Consider the following 18,548-nt stretch of genomic DNA (forward strand, 5'->3'; position numbering starts at 1 on the left):
GGTGATGAATTCAGCCTTGAATCTATATATTCTGAATCCAAGTTTTTTAACTTGTCATGCAGAAAATACATGTAAAACTACTCTCAATAACCAGAGTTCAAAACACTAACTTTCAAAGTAAGTCATCCATAGGAAGACATTAGTGATTATAATGAATTTCAAGAGAACTAAAAATAGAAATTCTAACAGTATGAAGTTACTGTTAAATATTTTTGTACATTTTATTATATCCTGTATGACAGACGTCCAGAATCCCCAAAATGCCGCTGGCCAGGACACACACTTCTTTGTTCTTCTTCAGACCCTGGGATAAACTTCCTACTCCCTTTAGCACACACGCTGACTAACTCCCAATTCCCTCGAGATAGACACCTCGCCTGCCCATATTAACTCCACCTCTTGTCCAATCTAATACAAACCTGTTCCCCAGCTCCCTCCTCCGAGTGTCCTTGCAAGCTCCTGCAACCTCCCACGCGGGCAATAAAGGCTTGTTTTCTCTGCTTCTGTCTCTTGCTCTATCTGGTGCCGAACCTAACATTTTTGGTACCGTGACTTGGATATCCGGCGAGGTGTGTGGCATCTAAGGGGTTCCCCCGCTTAGTTTGAGCCCTCTCACCTTTTCCTCTTCTCCCACCCTCCCATTTGCTGTGAAAGCCTACATCCAAGACCGATCCACACCAATTCCACCAGGTGAGCCACCCCTCGCTCCGAGTTCCTGCCCCATTCTTGTAAATTGTGGGCCCACACCAGGACTCTCTCTCTCTCATGTCCTTTGTGATGCCCATCTGCTCTCTTGGTGACAACTGGGAGGACAGATTTGGGCATTTTTCGCTTGCTCAGGCCCCGACAAGGGTAACAATCCTCCAAGGGGCTGTGACTCAGCTTTTAGCCCTCAGCTCACTGCCTTCAGCTCACCTTTAATTCAGTCATAACAGGGGAAATACTGCTTCCCAGCCAGAAAACACTCCCCTTGGGTATCTTCTAACTAATCTAAAACCCTTGGTCTCAGAGACACAATAAAACCAAACCAACTAATCTTTTGCCAGAGGGCCTGGCCTCAGTACAAACCTGGTAATGACAGCCACTGGCCCAAGGAGGACACTTTCGATTTCAGTATCCTCTGTGATTTAGACAATTTCTGCTACACAATGGCAAATGGTCAAATATCTTACATAACGAGCTTTTTTTGCCCGCAAGGTGTGCCCCTCTCCTTCAGGGGTGTGGAGCACCCCAGGTTCTACTGGCCCACTCCCCCCTCAAAATCTCTCCCCCGATGCTCCTCTCGATGCCCCTGACAACATCCCTTCTGTCTATGCGCCTCCCGGCCCTCTCCTCCCCACCTGCTCAGGCTCTTGCCATCTGCCTGCCCTCCCCCACCCTCCACCGTGTCTTCCTCCGCCGCCCCCCCACTGACACAAACTTTAGTTGACCACGGACACCACTTCTCTCTTCCCTCCCTCATCTCTCTTGCTCCCGTTCTCTGCCATGCTCTCTTTCTAGTTCTCTTTCCCTCTCGCTTTCTCTCTCTCTCCAATTCCCTGTGTTGTTCTCATTCTCTAACTCTTTCTCTGGGCCTTCCAATCTAAAAAGATAAAAAAACACTGCTGGAAAAGAAGATCTAAGCATGCGTGACAAGGTGTAAATCTTACAGCGAGAGATCCTAGGAATACTGTTGGGAAAAAAAAGGTGTAAGTATGTGTGACAGAGTGTCAGTCTTACCGAGATCGATCCTTCCAACACTGATGAAAGTAAAAAAGGTCTGGGTAGGTGACAGAGTATGTGGGATGATTAAGCAGAAAGCTACATAAATGAAAGGGACCCAAAAGTTGTTGGTATTAAGACAAAATAAAGTACTAAAAATATATTAATTATAGATAAAAGGGTTTTATTTTTTTCCAAATTCGTCATATAAGAAATCTCTACTAATTATAAACAAATTGTCTCAGGTATGTGTTTTTGTTTGTCTGTCTCTCTGTCCAATCTGTAAACAGCTATTTTACTTGAGCTCAACAGATTTTTCTTAAGCCATTGTCTACGGGTATTCTGCCACCAAGGTTCCAGCTGGTCAAAATGATGTTTAAATTGATTTTATACATGTCACACATACTGTTGTTTATGTATTTTGACTTGAGTGTCTCTCACTGCTCAAAATTAATGTGTCAGGAATTATGATCCAATGTTCATAGGACATTTGTTAAGATCATTAAAGGTCCCTTAGGGTGGAAAAAAACCTTTTAGGACTCCAGTTGAGGAATAAGAAACTGGCTGCCTGGAAACATTTTTCCAGTCCTTGTTCATTAATAGGAAGCCCCAATAATCTCCACAGCCTTATCAGAGACACTCTAATAAATACTGTTCAAAATATATTATTGTAATATGTTTACACTGGCCACTGTCAAAAGGTTAAACTTTCAAAAAACAAGACAATAAGGTTTTCTGATTAAAAGATGCTATTGATATGAAACTAAATTTTAAAAAAAAGTAGTAATAATTCATTACTGTCAATTTCATGGTATGTTAAATGTATTCATGCCTTCCAAATGTACAGTATTCTAAAACATAAAACTGGGATTATCTATGAAAGTGACAGACATTTTCTTTCAGTTTCATGCATCTGCCTTTCTCTTGTGCTCCAGATATTTGTAATAAGAGGTTTATTGTCAGGCCAACACAAGGTCAACATTCAAATGATAATTTTTTAACTAATTTTTTAACTAAAATTTATATGATGCATATGTCACTACATTGAGAAATGCTTAGATATTCAACAGCCCAGACAATGTTACAAATTTCTGCAGTGACATCCTATTAAAAGATAACAAATTAGATAAAAATTTCTTATGTATGAGGCAGGGATGATTGACTAAAAAGGCTACTGTATTCCAAGATGAAGATTTAAATGTATTTTAAAAGTGTTACCATGCCTGTTATGTTATAATACCATGTATGGCTTTTGATGTCAAGATTTTCCTAAAAAGAAAATGTAAAAATGAAACAAATGTTCTTATATGTAAAGTTCTACACCAATTTGTCATTTCCTTCTAATTGATTTCTACAGCTATCACTAAGGTTGATTTTACAGTTTGTTTCAGAAATATTTCTCCAATTTGTGTTCCCATAGCAGAGTAATACAAGTGCTATTTTTCTAAGTCCGTATGTCATTGTTTCCTCGTTAAAAACAATCGCAGTTACTCTTATAGAAGCAATTCTAAAAGGTAAAAAAAAAAAAAATTTAAACTTGTATTTCTAACACTATATTCATGAACGGGACAAAATAACAAAACTTAGCTAGCTCTGACACCTCCCATGCCAACTGTAACTTTTAAGATAAGTGTAACTTAGGCATCTTGTTATATTTTACTTGCTTTCAGGTTTTCAAGGACAGCTTGCCTCAGTCTTAGACAATGACTGATTCTTCCTGCTCACCACAATAGCTCTTGATTTCAAACTCTCTTTATAAACCTACATAACTGTTGTCTATTAACATGCTACAAGGGTTCAACTAAACCAAACATGATTGGTAAAAAGTAACAGTACTCTGACTATATATTTCAAGGTGCTTAATACTCAGGTAAAATTTTGATAATTAAGTTCACTGCTCCCATTACAACATAATGTCATTAACCTTCTCCTCTGGATGTTCAACAACTGAGGTTTGGAGACCAAAACTTAGAACGACAGATGGGCCAAGAGGAAAACCAGTATTTTGGGCCCTCGTCCTTTGCAGTCATTAAGGACTCAGGACATAAGAAAACCTCTGTTGCAACATCATATAACTCAGTTGAGTCCCTGATCTCTGATCAAGGAGACTGTGTGACCACGGAGAAAAGAGATTCTACGGTGCACAGTGCACCAAAGGAGGGTCACTAGGAAAAAAAGTCTTGCAAGCTTTCATAGAAAGCAACTTGGTCAAGCAATGGCCGTGACTCATCCAGATGGATGACACTGACTCAAGTACTGAGAGACACTGTAAATGGTTCCAAGGTAAATCCTAAGGAGATTTAAGTGACTCTGATAGATAACGAAAAGTGAATTTTAATTAATACAGGACTCACTTTAACTTGGTCTTAAACATCAAACAGAAAAGTATACCACAAGATATATAAAACAGTAACATAATAAAAAAAGTTGGTTTATTCTTGCCTAGAGACTGCTAAACTCCAAGTGACCACACAAATAAAAACAACAATATTCCAGATTCCTTTTTTCTAAAATCCACCAGATCTTGTCTAGAGAAGAGTGTTATATGACACACATCAAGGCTTTAACTAATTATACTTAGCAGGCCTTAAATGATACCACAGCTGGTCTCTTTTAAGTAAATAAAATAAATAAAACAGCCACCCATTTCTACTCAAAGGTATCAACAGATTTGGCTGACAGCATTAAACAAGCCTCAGGGTCCACAGCCAACCTCCAAAACAAAATCAGCTCCCTGGCAGCAGTCGTGCTCCAATACCACAGGGCACTGGATGTTGTAACAGCTAAAAAGAGAAATGTGTGCCATGCTGGGAGAAGAATGCTGCTCTTTTGTCAACCAATCAAGTACTGTTATGGATAAGGTAAAAAAGCTTCATGAGTATTGGATAGAAAACACAGAGAGATGACCCACTGGTCTACCCGCTCTTAGTGGGGATCAGCTCTTGACTCATGGGCACCTATCCTACTTCCCATCCTTGGTCCACTTATCATGGTCATCATCCTGTTGCCTGTAACACCCTGCCTTTGTTAATCTTTTTCAAGCTTTCTCCACTTTAGGTTACGAGCCCTCACCACCAGACAGCTACTAGTCTTGGCCGAGACTCCAGGTACCAGCTTCTACATGGACCTGACCCATCATCCCAAAGACTACAACAGCCCCCATCAAGATGCCCCCCGTCAGCAGGAAGCAGTATGAAAAAGCCATCACCCCTTAACAACAAAAAGGTGGGAAGGACAGACATCCAGAATCCCAAAAATGGCACTGGCCAGGACACACACTTCTTTGTTCTTCTTCAGACCCTGGGATAAACTTCCTACTCCCTTTAGCACACACGCCGACTAACTCCCAGTCCCCTTGAGATAGACAGCTCGCCTGCCCATATTAACTCCACCTCTTGTTCAATCTAATACAAACCTGTTCCCCAGCTCCCTCCTCCGAGGGTCCCTGCAAGCTCCTGCAACCTCCCACGCGGGCAATAAAGGCTTGTTTTCTCTGCCTCTGTCTCTTGCTCTATCTGGTGCCAAACCTAACACTGTACTATTCTGAGTTAATATTACTCAAGTTACTACATGTTCTGTAGGTACAAAACTAAAAGCTAATTCCCTATTTCTTCTGTATCAAAATTTATAATCTTGTATTTCTGTATTTATCTAGTTTACCTAAAAATAATTTCTAAATGATGGATACATATTAATTTCTGTAACTGTGAGAAACTGAGTGAAGTAAAGTAACGAGGGAAAGTTAACACCATGTCTGAATTAATTTCTCCAAGTTTCATGGCCAACTGCTGGAGAGCAGTGTTGACAGCTAAGTTAGGGCTAAGTAGGTCTGAAGTCTTGAATCTTCATGTAGGATTTCTGTTCATCTCTTGTCGAGTCCAACGCACATAAAACAGATTCACTGTTTCTAGACATGTGTGATCACAGGAACTGCTGACAATGCTGTGCCCTAGCTTGCGTTGGTTTGTTTGTTTGTTCTGTTTTTTTGTTTTTTTCTGGTACTGGGAATTGAACTCACGACCTTGCGTCTGCCAGGCAGGCGCTGTGCCGCTGAGCTAAATCCCCAGCCCCTTCCTAGCTTGTGTTGGAAGTGGGCCAGACCTGTAACTTCTAGATCTTCCTCTACTAAAGGGGCAAAACGAAGGCAGTAAGAGAAGGGCAGAAAAGTCCTTCCCTCCTGTGATGTCCTTTCTCTGCTTTTACAGCACTTTTTCTCAACTATTTGAAAAACTCTCAGTGAGAATTTCAGTATCTTTCATCCTTTATGGTTGGGAACCACTACATTACAGAATAACTATGACTGATGTACTTGCTAAAATCGATAATGCTCTACATTGAAAACACTTCAAACTGCAAAATAGCTCTTACCTTTTTCCGGTAGGGCAGTCTTGACCAATTCCATAGGCAAGAAGGGCTGCAGACGGCTCATGTATTAATCGCAAGACATTAAATCCTGCTGCTCCAGCCGCCTCTCTGTGAACAATTTGCTTTTAGTGAATTAAGTATCATAACACCTTAAATCCACACTTTAGGAAATGCTGTGCTAAAGAATCTATGCAATAGCAGGTAAGATTCCAAAACAAGTGGACAAGAAGCGCAACAATCTTTGGAAGCAAGAACATAGAACAAGTGAAATGGAAGTTATTCTGTAACAGTTCACTTTCTGTTTAACACTACAATGTTCAGAGTCCGTTTTCTTGAGGAAGAAAATACATGCTTATACTGAGTAAGAAAAAAGCGGGGATGCAGCGCAGCCACACAGAGCCTGCCTGGGAAGCCTGAGGTTGGCTGTGATCCCCCGTACCAAGAAAAAAAAGTAAAGCTCTTAGAAGTGGCCATGTTGAAAAAAAGTTCACTTTTTTGGGGTGGTGGTGTCTTCTGGGGCTCTCCAAGTTGAGGAGGGGTGCTCTGCCTTGTTACACAGAATTTCCCATCCAAAACATTTACCGAACTCTCCTGATACTTCTGTGAGATCGGTCATGTTTTACTTGTCTTTGTGTACTCAACTTTGAGTACAATGTGGCTTAATTAGCAAAGACAGTTAACAGATACTAGTTGAACGAGGAAGAAAATGCCCATGGAGTAAAATAAATCTATGAAACATTATAGAATTTACAATTTTTTAAATCTAGGGTCACAATTTTTAAACTATGGCAATTCTCTCTCAGAAGCAACTTCAGCTGGGTGTGGTGGCACACGCCCGTAATCATAGTATCTGGGAGACTGAAATAGGAAGATCACAAGCTTGAGCTCACTCCGAGCAGTTTAGCAACTTAGTGAGAACTTATCTCAAAATAAAAACAGGCTGCGGATGTAGTTCAGTGCAAAGGCCCTGGGATCAGTAATTGCTAATACGGAGGGGGAGCGGTATCACTTCAGTGCTTGCCAAAATCCCAAATAGAATCGCATGCAGCAAAGTAAAGGCATGTGTGCTTGATAATTACACCTGCCTCATCACCTGTAAAAACAATGTAACTGTTTGGTTTAATATTATGATCTAACATGAAGAAATAATTACAAGTGTTTTCTATGATTATATATTCTTATATAATTCCTACATAAACCTTAACTACATAAAATAGGCAATGATTTGTAAACACCAGTTTAACCTGGTAATTTTGAAAATTTCCCATGAAAACAGGTAGGAGGATAAACCGTACCTAATCTTATGACTTTTTGGCATTTCATAAAATGAAATAATGATTATCACCATACTAAAGTATTTACAATACAATTTTATTATGCTAAGGTATTTTCAAATTTTATGATATTATGAAATACGAAATTTGCATTTCTTTTAATTAAGCAAGAAAAAAACCCTCCATATTATACTTACCCAAGAGCCTTTTTCTGCTTCTCTCCGAAATCAAATGGAACAGTAATGACCACATCATTTGCATCTGAGCCCAACACAGAATGTGCTGTTTCTATACATTAAAAAATACAAAAATAAATATTTTTGTTTTGTTTTTTTGAGACAAGGTTTTGTTGTACGGTGTAGGCTGGGCTTGAACTCCCTATGTAGTCCAGGGTGGCCAGCAATCCTCCTGACTCTGCCTCCTGAGTTTTGCGATTACAAGCATGTGCCACCATGTGTAGCAAAAACATAAAAATTTTGACAGAAAAAAATGTCAAGCAATACTTTCCAATGTTTCTTAATTTATGCCAAAGACCTCAAGAAACAAATGTTTAAATTCACTTCATTTCCCCGCCTGTCAGTTTCTTCTGGAGTTAACTCATGCAATACCTCCTATACTTCACAACGGCTGTGGTGAGAGCTATGGACCTAGAACGAGGTACTGTCCAAAAAGTTCCAACTGTCTTCCAGCAGATTAGCTCCCTGAGAACAGGTTTCTGGTGAGCCAAGGCGGAAACACATGACTAGGCTCAGCATGTCGAAGGGCTGCCTTCATCTCACAGATTCCTAACAACCCCAGAGCGAAATGCGCCTTGCAAATAATCCACTCCAGAATTTCCCAAATTGTTCCGAAGAACACTGCTCAACTTACTGCACTTCGTCTAAAATGGTGATAAAGCCAGACCTACTTCATCTGGCTAAGTTACTGTTGAGAGTTTACTGTTACTCTTGAAAGAAGTATTTGCCATGTTTACTTGGCTGCTAAATGTCCACAACTTTTCAGAGTGTTAATCTGGCCCAATCTATTTCTGTTACCTACACTGAAACTCTGAACTCTGAAATGCTCCAAATCAGTGCTCTACAGGGTTAAAATTCTGGAGTATTTCAGATGTCAGAATTTTGGATTAGGGATAATCAACTAGTAAGAGCTATATAAATATGCCCAAATCCTAAAAAACAAAACAAAACAAAAAAAACCTCAAAAAACAAACAAACAAACAAAAAACCCCACCCTGAAATCCGAAGTATTTCTGGTCCCAAGCATTTCAGATGAGGGAGACTCAACTAGTACTTAAGTGAAACCACAGTCATGGAAGGCAAGTCATAGAAGGCGAAGTCACAAGGCCAGAAAGTGGCCACACCAGGTACATAGTTTAGGTTGTCTTACTGCTAATCTGCTCAGTCACTTCTCACAAGATCCAAAATGACTCCTACTCTGTAAAGGCCAACTTTTAAAAGATCACTTAAAATTAACTGCTCTTTTGCTCAATACCTTTCATTTTACTAAATATCAGTCTGGCCACATCTTCTGGGTTAACAAATTTTGTTTCTTCTCCAGTATCTATTTGATATCGTAATTTCCCATTTTTTTCAACGACCTATAAAAGAAATTACAGTTGGGCTAAATAAGGAATAATTTTAATAAAAATGCAAAGTTTAAAATCAACATTACCTGTCATGACCTTCGACATTTTGTATAACAAGGAAGCAATTAACAGAATCATACTCACTAAACATTTACTTTCCATGATGTATTTCTGAACTTGTGGGTCATCAGAGCTGTCCATAGAGAAAGATATAAAGAAAGATAACTAGGTATTAAAATTAGTATCAAGTTATACAGGGTTTAAAGATTGTGCTTTTTGATGTCAACAAATATTAAACAGATTAGACTGCTCAGTAAGTCTTCAAATACCACAGAAATTAGAATTAAATGGAGCATTTATGATGGTTACAGTAATTCACCTAATGTGTTAATCTTTCCATCTGAAAGTACTTTCTCCTTTTATTTTTTTTGAAAGTACCCTTTCCTGTGCTGACCATGCTGCACTGACTTTTCATCACGTCACTGATTTTGTACAGACTTTCACACTATGATCCTGAATCCCAACCACTAAGACAGAAAGGAGCTAAGACTGCAAGCTGAGGGCAGATCTCATTAATATCATCTTTGCTGCTTGGCTTCTAAACAGAATCAATATCCAAAACCAAAGACAGAGCCCAAGCATGAACGCGGTATATAGTGCAACGTACCACAGTACCCATACACACGGATTTCCAGGGATGCCCGATACTACTAACTACTACATGTATACGGCAAGAGAAAAGTTAAAGCAACGAGCCTTACGTTGCTTTACACAGCAACACCAATTCATGCCTAGTACAGAACGTTTTCACTTAATCCTCACCACCCCTAAATGGGTCTAAGTTTGGTGGGTATTTCTGTATTTTAGAGAAACAAGTTCAGAGAGGGGCAATGACTCATACTAAGGGGCAGAGACAACTGGCCGCAGGTCTGATCTACCAGGTGACTCGTTTATACTGTAGCACACCGCCTCCCACTGATACTGTAAATGACCACTGTACTTCTACCCCGGAAGGGATAGGAATCTCTGACCCTTGGCTTATTTTACCTAGAAATAAAGATGAAATGGACTATTCTTCCTAGTAGGCTTGCAAAGAGCTATGGCTACTGTATAAAGAAACCAACTGTTTCACAGTGATAGCAATGAAAATTAATCATGGTTAATTGTAGAAGGGCTACAGAAAATCCTAAAGATCTTAATCTGTGTCAACAAAAGGAAGACAAAATGGACTACACAGGCTTAGAACTGGAATATTTTCAGGTTCTTCTTTTCTGTCACCTGAAATAGCAATTAACAGGAGAGGAGCTTGTTGCAAGTGACACTGTTAATTAATGCCATGATAGGATGGTATCATGCATTACAGAAGTTAAGCACTTTTCCCATTAAACCTTCTGCTCCAACTAAACCACCTAGACTACATCCAAGATGAGTATTTTAAGACTAGAAAAAAAAGACTGAAGTGTATCCTTAACTTCAAGCAGGACACTTAAGGGTTGTTTTCTTCAGAATAGAATGTAAGGCAACCAGGACAATTTATCCTACTGTGTGTGTGTATTATCTACTAATCAGTTAGGTTAACTCTGAAAGGTATTTTGTGGTATTCATAGAACTCTCAGAAATGGAAAACAGCTTCTCAACTGCCAAAGACTCTCTCTCACCTGAGGACACAAAGCACACGTAGCTCACAGGACCACACGGGCAAGACAGACTCTACAGCAGGGAGACAGAAAGCGGGGAATGGAAATGACACAGCAGCACAGGGATCACCAGAAAGCAGCAGACAAACCCGCAACTACACACAAGTAAAAACTTTATTTGTCCACACTAGGATTAAATTACTTAACAGAAACGCAAAGGTAGTGAAGGTAGTGGGAGGCTGATACACACGAGCACCACGTTCACGTCACGGTCTTCAGGAAACAGCATCGATCCCACCACTGCATTGCAACATCCCAGCATGCCATTTTCCCTTCCTCTCCCTCCTGAACCCGACAGTCATCATGGCCCGCAGTGCACCAGGGTCTCCTTCCTCTGTCATTACTATCAGTGCCTACTCATCTCACACGCTTCACGTTCATCTGCTTGAGGGTCCTCACAACATCCCTGTGAGGTAGGTGGGACAATCACCTGGTCCCACGTAAGGGAGGAACCCGAGCCAGGCAGTGGTGAACGGTTTGTGAGGCTGTCCAGGAAGTGGGTCTGGAAATGGAGCGTAGGCAGGATTTCCCAGCACACCGTCTCCTCACTGCAACCTTTCTCCCTGTGACATTCTTAGCATATTTTGGTTTACTTTGTTAGGACCCCCTCTCTTTTTATTCCCACTGTAACACTTCATCATTAGCTTTTCACAACAGCACCACCGAACTGTAACTCCACCTTTGTTCTTAGGACTCTTCGTTACGTTAAATAAATCCCTGCCTATGTATGCACTCTGCTACCATTGCATTTATATGGTACAGTTCTCTTAAGTACTCCATTTTCCCATATAATCTAATTAGTGATTTCCAGTTAAAACTGACACACATCCTTCTACATAATGGCCTAAAACAACTAAGATGTGTGTATGTGTGTGTCATTCAAGGCCTTAACATTTTTTTTATTTTTGAGACAGGGTCCCACTACGTAGTTCAGGCTGTCCTTGAACTATGTATCCCAGGATGTCCTCAAACCCACAACAATCCTCCTGCCTCAGCCTCCTAAGCCTCCTAAGTGCTAGGATTACAAACATACGCATCTTGAAAGCAAGGAATCTGTAGGTCTGATCTGGCAGTTAAAAGCTTGTGGGTTTATTAACATTAATACTGTAGGGCTGGGGATATAGCTCAGTGTCACAAGTGCCTGCCTGGCAAGCATTAAAGTCCTGAGTTTGATTCCCAGAGCCAAAAGAAACCCCCAAAACCAAAAAACCATAATACTGTAGAACGCTCCCTTGAAACAAAATTGTTACCATTATTTCTAACATATACTAATATGCTGCAGTGACTGAAAACGTCACAACTCAAATTTGACTTTTGTCTTTTTAAATCATGTTACTTAAAATATTTTTAGAATTGAAAGGTACTAGAAAAAATATGTGGTACCAGTCTGTCATTTTAGAAACAGAAACTGAAGGGCTGGCTGGGGATTTAGCTCAGCAGCACAGCGCCTGCCTGGCAAGAGCAGGGGTCGTGAGTTCAATTCCCGATCCCGGAAGAAAAGAAAAGAAAAGAAACAGAAACTGAGGCATACAAAGGGCAAGTGATCCACCCAATAAAATGAAAAATGCCAGGGTTAGAGTCCAGCAGTTTTAACCAGATCCCGGTGCCCCACCCCTGCTGCTCCACGCACCCAGCTGGCATTTACCCTGGCGGCTGGCCTGCTGCCACCTGCAGTGTTCGTGGTAGGTGCACTGTGGTTCTGACACTGCTTCACGTATGTGCATTTCCAGCACTCAGGTAAGCACTGGAGCCTGGGATATGAAAACAGAACCCCTCCCAACACACCTGCTGTTTTTCCTTCAGTGTCTTGATTGCAGGAAAACCTTTTAAATCCCAACACTCCTATTTGTATTTCCCAAAAGTATTCCTCTTTAAATCCCAAAGATTCCTATTTGTATTTCCTGAAACTACTAAGTAAACCACTAAAAGCTTTAAGTTAATTTAGTGACGGCCAGCAATGGCTCTTTCTAGTTAACTGGAAATGTAGCTTCACGTCTCCTGAAGAATGTGCACTGAGGTGGAGGGTGTATCTGCTGAGGGCTTGTGCTTAAAAATTTACCACAGGCAGTCTTCACCTACAGTGTTCTCAAAGCTAAAGGGAAAACAAAGCTCCCCTCTTCTACCGTTTGCCATTAACTGGATGAACTTCTGTCTACACAATCTGAGAAAAAGTGACTTTGCAAAGTTTTCTAAGCCTTGCCCTCTTTAATAAACTAGATCAAAACAACAAAACCAAAAACAGCTAAGAGAAAAGAACAAAAGTAACCAAAAGCAGACTGGAAACATACAATCCAAGTCGCTTCCACAATGTTCAAATAGCAACCACAATTTAAAGATCTAACATACGCATAAAGGGACCCAAATAATATAAAATGCAAAGAATTTACTTACACTTACTGTCTTACGAAACAGCCAGTATTTCACCATACCACAGATTATCGATATGAACCACAACATACTAGAACTGTGGCTGCCTGTCAGTTCTTAACTGTACCCTTATCTTGACAGGAGACAAGAACTAATAAAATGAAGGAGAGACTAGAATGTTCATCTGACTACTATGAGTGCTCACTAGTAGACCTGTCAGAGCCACTGCAGTGAAGCTACGAGACAAAGGTGCAAATGGCACATGTTGTGCCTACAGCAGGCTAATGAGCCACAGAAGGACTTGAAAAACGAAGATCTGAAAATCCACGAAGAAGTCAAATTAAGCTAGTAACAATTCAAGCAACGAGGTCATGGTATGCAACTGTACTTCTACGTCTCGTGAATATGCTCAGCTAGCCTTGCCTCGGCCAAGGTCCTGTGCATTACTAACTTATGTATGTGTAGTGCTTTCAGACTCTTTCCCATCCATTAGCCATGGGATCCTCACAACAACCCTGTGAGGTAGGCAGGGCAGGAGTTGTTTATTATCTGTCCCGCATTTTACACGAGGAAGCTGTCAGAGAGGTAAAGGAGACTGCATCACGTCAGTGACAAACTGGCTGCTGGACTTGGCTCCATCTGCTCTTAGGCCACCCCTCACGTTTCGGGAAGGTCTGTCAGTGAGTGAGGACCTCGGGGAAGTGGAACTCACAAGTGAACTCCTACCACCCTGCATATTAGTGATCCATCTCCTCTCTCTTCCGAGGCACAGAAAGAGTCAGGGAACCAGAAGGCAGGTGTTGGAAGTAGACGTCTACCAGTTTAGGCAACGTGTCCTTCTGTAATCAGCTCCTAGCTTCTGGTATTTGAAATCAGCCTCTGAAGCAACTTTTCAAGCCCTAGCTGAAAAGCACCAGTGGCCTCTTCCACTGCCGTGGCCAAACGTCTGACTGCGACGACAGCATCCCTGCGCAGCTCGTTGGCAGTGTCTTGCTGGGCACTGGCCTCCTCACCAATAGCAATTAGCCTGTCCAGTTTTTCTTCCTCCCGCTTTGAAAGTTCTCGCGCCAATCTCCTGTTTTCTGCCAACTCAGCTGCAATAGTCCTGGCCACTGAGCGCCTTCTTCGCCTTGCCCACCTTGGCGGGGGCTCGCTGGCCACAGGCCTATCCCCAGCAGAGACAAAACCAAGCCTGGAAGAGAAGACCGGAGGCTGCAGCGTGGAGGCTGCACCAGGAGAGTTTCGGCTGGTGCTGGCAGGAGGACTGGGCTCACCCAACATGCCCAGTCTGGTCATGGGGCTGCTCTGACAGGGAGCAACTGTACCTCTGAAAGGATTGTGGGAGCTGCTGTAGCTGGGGGTCCCTTGAGAGCACCCTGAAAAACAAAGCAACAACGTTGCAGAGAGGACATCCCTGCCAACGGAATGCCTACAGCCAGCAGCAAAGTTGAGTCACAAAACTAGGGCTGTTCTTGGGAAGGTTTTTTTCCCAAGGGTTGGAAAAAACTTATTCTGTACTCTGAACATTATGCCTATGATACTTGCTGGGTTTTTTTGGGGGGCGGGGCGGTACTAGGAATCGAACTCCGGACCTTGCGCTTGCCAGGCAACGCCCTGTTGACTGTAACTCTCTTCTCCAAAACTTCCCCCTTGCCTTCCAGAATCCCTTTCCATGTAGCTATCCAACCCACTTTCCCCCACATACTCGTAACTATTTGTTACCAGTAACGCCAAAATTAGTTTATTTCTAGGGTGTGTCTTTTAAGGTTCAAGAGTTCTAACACCTTATACACCTAGGGTTATAGCTTTTTAAACCTAGAGCCCTTTATCTTACTACTAGATTTGAAAATGGGGTTGGACAGGCTGTTGAAGAGAGCACTATCCCCATGTTCCTTGTTGTTTAGAATCAAGTGACCCTGAGACCCCAATCCTGCACATGCTCGGGAGTTACCTGCACCCGGGGATTCATCCCAGGAGTCCTCGAGGTCACTGGTTTCTTGTATCCGGTCACTGATTCTCAGCTGACAATCCTCATCTGATTCCTTAGCTGTTTTTAAGACAGGCTGATGATCAGCTGCCTGAGTCCTTTTTGCTTTCAGAATGCTGGTTCCCTCTTCCCCTGCTGGGCCAGAGGCCGCTAAGTTCTGATCGCAGTGCTTGGCCCAAGCAGCGGCCTCCATTAAGTTGTCTGGGTCAGTCACTATCTGATTTCGAAGAAGCTGATCCAACGTGTCATAAAACGGACAGTGTGGTGGGTCGCCCACACTTGTGGCATGAGCAACATAGGCCTTTAAATACAATGCCTTCAGAACTTTAAACTTGGAACGGCACTGACGATCGGTGCGGCGGAAGCCTTCCTGCTGCATTCGCTTGGACACAGCCTGATAGACATCTGCATTGTGATGCACAGTCTGGAGGCGCTGAATATACTCTGCCTCCCCTAGTATGGAGAGAAGAGTTCGCGTCTCCTGTCTGGACCATCGGATGCCCGCACTGCTATTGGCACTGGCCATAGCGGGCTGGGAAGACTACTGAAGCAAGCGCCTGGGCAGCAAGGTACAAATGTGAAGGTGTGGGCAAGTTCTGCGTGCTTTCAGCGTATTCCCAGGAGCCAGGCGATTCTTCCCTCTCAGGGCTAACTGCTGAGAAGTCAGGTCCAAGGACCGCACTTCTGGCTAGAAGGCCACAGGGAATGAGAGTTACAGGGAGGGTGTAAGGATTATTTTGGCAGCAAGCTAAGCCGTGCTACCCAAGAGTAGGTCATAAATAGGCATGAGCCCGAGGACTGAGAAAGCCTACTTTAGGAGTTCACCCAAGGTAGGCACTGGACTAAGGGTTCAATAGTTTGGTAACAAAAGGGCCAAATGCCTCCAAGGCTGACAACTGGTACAACTACGTGTCTGTGAAAACCAGCAATGTCTGGTGAGTAGGCAGGTGAGTAGGAAAATAACCTGGGCTGGGAGAAAACTAACTCGAAAGCCTATAGCAGGTATCAAGCTGTGGCTCACTCACCTGACTGCCATTCTGGTGCTGCTTTGCTAACAAGTAACTCTCAGGGCCAGAAAAATAAGCTTTAGCCATTCTGCTAATTAGAAAACTTTGAGCATAAGGCAGAAGTCAGATTCATCATTACTCTAGCCATCTGCCCCCAAATAGCAGCATAAAAGAAAAATACATGTTGACTACCAGGGGATATAGATTCATACAAATGTTCTGAATCTTGAGTATATTCATGTCAGTTTCCTACTGGTGATATTAAACTACAGTTTTATAACCAATGGAGGAAGTGGAAAATCCAGTAACATTAAATGCCTCTGCTTTTTTCTTAAACAGCATGTGAAACTACAGTTATCTCAGAATAAAGTTTAATTAAAAAATAAATTGTTAGCCACCCAGTAATTCTGGCTCCAAGATCTATTACATTTCCTTGCTTTTTCCTAGAATATACAATTTAAAAATATCTGACACCAAACAGTTTATTTTTAGTATGTTTTGTACTATGTTTTATCAACATGTACAGGACACAGAAATACATTTACCACCACAAAAACTTCAATTTTCTTCAAAATACTACAGTTTCTAGAGTTACCAAAAGAAAAAAAAATATAAAAGTGTCTGTATGTGTAAAAGAAATGAGTATTAAATCCAAAATATGACCTCCAAACCCTAAAAACAATACAAGGAAATGACTTGCATTCAAATGAAATAGCACGGTAGGAGGGCTGGGGTATAGTTCAGCGCTAAAGCAACTGCCTAGCATGCACAAGGAGGGGAGAGGAGGGAGATCAGAACCTAGGTGTGAGGATTAAAAGTGCTGAGCTGTAGTCTTAATTCCTCTACCTCTCTAATTTAGAAATGCCACACTTCCATGTACCTTGAGTTTCTCATCTATAAACGGGATAGTACCTGCCCTATCAATTTTTACAGAAGTTGAAAGGCTTAAATAAAATAATAGATGTGAAAGCACTTTGAAAATTGAAAACCACTCTATCAAGTAGTACTATTCTGGTAAAAATGAAAACCCTTAATTATTAGGGTAATCTATAATCTGAGGAGACAGAAGTCTGGGGAAGCAAGCCTCTTTAATCTTCTAATTAAAATTACACCAAATGATTAACCTGACTCTTACATAAGACATTACTTAAGCTGTTTCTCTAACGATTAAACTTGTAAGCCAACTGGAAGTTAGTTCCCTGAAAGCCTCACAAAGGGCCTTAAGGAAGAAAATCAACAGCCTCCACATAAACTGTGACCAGTTACAAGATCTTGCAAAATTCAACCTCCATGTAAGGAAGTCTTTCAATTTCCACAGAATCTATCAGGTTCCTTGGCTAAAAACTATAAAAATGTGAACATTACCACCTCCCAATGAGACGAATGGTCAAATGTAAATAGGTGTTGGTATTAACCAATACTGACTGACTTGTCAGGAAGAATCAAGCATTTGTGTGAATCCCCTCCTTGGTTAAGAGCCAATAAAAATCAAAGAACCTACTGGGGTATTCTCTGATTCAATTATAATAGCAGCAAAATAAGCTGTGCTACTTCAAGTTTTATTTCACTTCTACTTAGATTAACGAACGAAAGCATTTTAGGTGCCGTACTGTAAAGTACTAAATTCCATACCTTCTGCCAAGGATCTGCTTGACTTTCATGACGGTATTTGAAACATTTCTTATTCTACTTTGCTTTGCTGCCAATCCAACCACCTGAAAAAGAGCAGTATGTCGTAATGCATATAACTTTCAATTATTTCCAAGTACAAAAAGGAAAACAGTACCTCTTCATTTTCTGAGTAGGCAACAACAGCGGGAGTAACTCGATCACCTGCATCATTTGCAATGACACCAGCGCGGCCATCCTAAGAGCAAAAACATACAAGTGTGATAGTTTTCAGAATGATACATATAGCCTCATTAGACGTGAGCCACAAATGGACGGTGCTACTTCACCTATTTGGGAAGAAAAACTACTATATCAATACTTTAAGACTTGTCGATTTAATCGCCATTAATTTTCTAGATTTTATCCAAGGCCCACATTCCACGAAGAACTACATCATTTTTTCAGACTGCTACGGACGGTCAACAATTGCATCAAAACTAACCCTAACCTTTCCGTACAGGAACAACAAGCATCAGTACATCACCCTCCCTGCTTTGCTTCCTTCTCCCACAAACACATCTTCCTCCCCTCTTTACTCGATTGATTCTCCTTACAAATCCTGCAGCACGTACACGCGGGGCTGGTAACGGGAGTTCCCCACCGCGCTCCTCCTGCTCGATCCTGCCGAGAGCGAGGTCACAACCCCGCGGCCAGCTCTCACCTGCGCAGAGGCCGAGTCTGCAGAACGCGCGCGCCCACCAGCCCCGCACACAGCGCGCGCAGGCGCCCCGAAAGCCCCCAGAGACCGCTCTCCGGATCCGAAGCCCAGGGCGCCGCCGAGCAGCTCCGGACACTACAGCCCGGGTCTCACCGAGACCCCGCCGGCTCCCCGGACGCCCCCCGCCCGGGATCTTCTGGCCGCGCTAGGTCCTGCCGCCCCCCGAGCCCCCCGGG

At 42.1% G+C, this 18,548-nt stretch overlaps 1 protein-coding gene across 1 annotated transcript in view; it reads right to left on the reverse strand.

Annotated features, from left to right (window-relative positions):
- The window catches only part of Hspa14 (heat shock 70kDa protein 14), a gene marked incomplete at its 5' end in the record, with an annotated part of 44,249 nt that extends 26,399 nt beyond the window's left edge, over positions 1-17,850 (reverse strand). The window contains 6 exon segments of the mRNA XM_013515372.1: positions 6,070-6,174; positions 7,538-7,628; positions 8,832-8,937; positions 9,070-9,118; positions 17,616-17,698; positions 17,770-17,850. Coding sequence (XP_013370826.1) covers positions 6,070-6,174; positions 7,538-7,628; positions 8,832-8,937; positions 9,070-9,118; positions 17,616-17,698; positions 17,770-17,850 — 515 coding nt within the window.
- Between the last annotated feature and the right edge of the window lie 698 nt (positions 17,851-18,548).

The sequence above is a fragment of the Chinchilla lanigera genome, unplaced genomic scaffold (assembly GCF_000276665.1).
Source record: "Chinchilla lanigera isolate Chin_1 unplaced genomic scaffold, ChiLan1.0 scaffold00028, whole genome shotgun sequence".
NCBI classification, from domain to species: domain Eukaryota; kingdom Metazoa; phylum Chordata; class Mammalia; order Rodentia; family Chinchillidae; genus Chinchilla; species Chinchilla lanigera.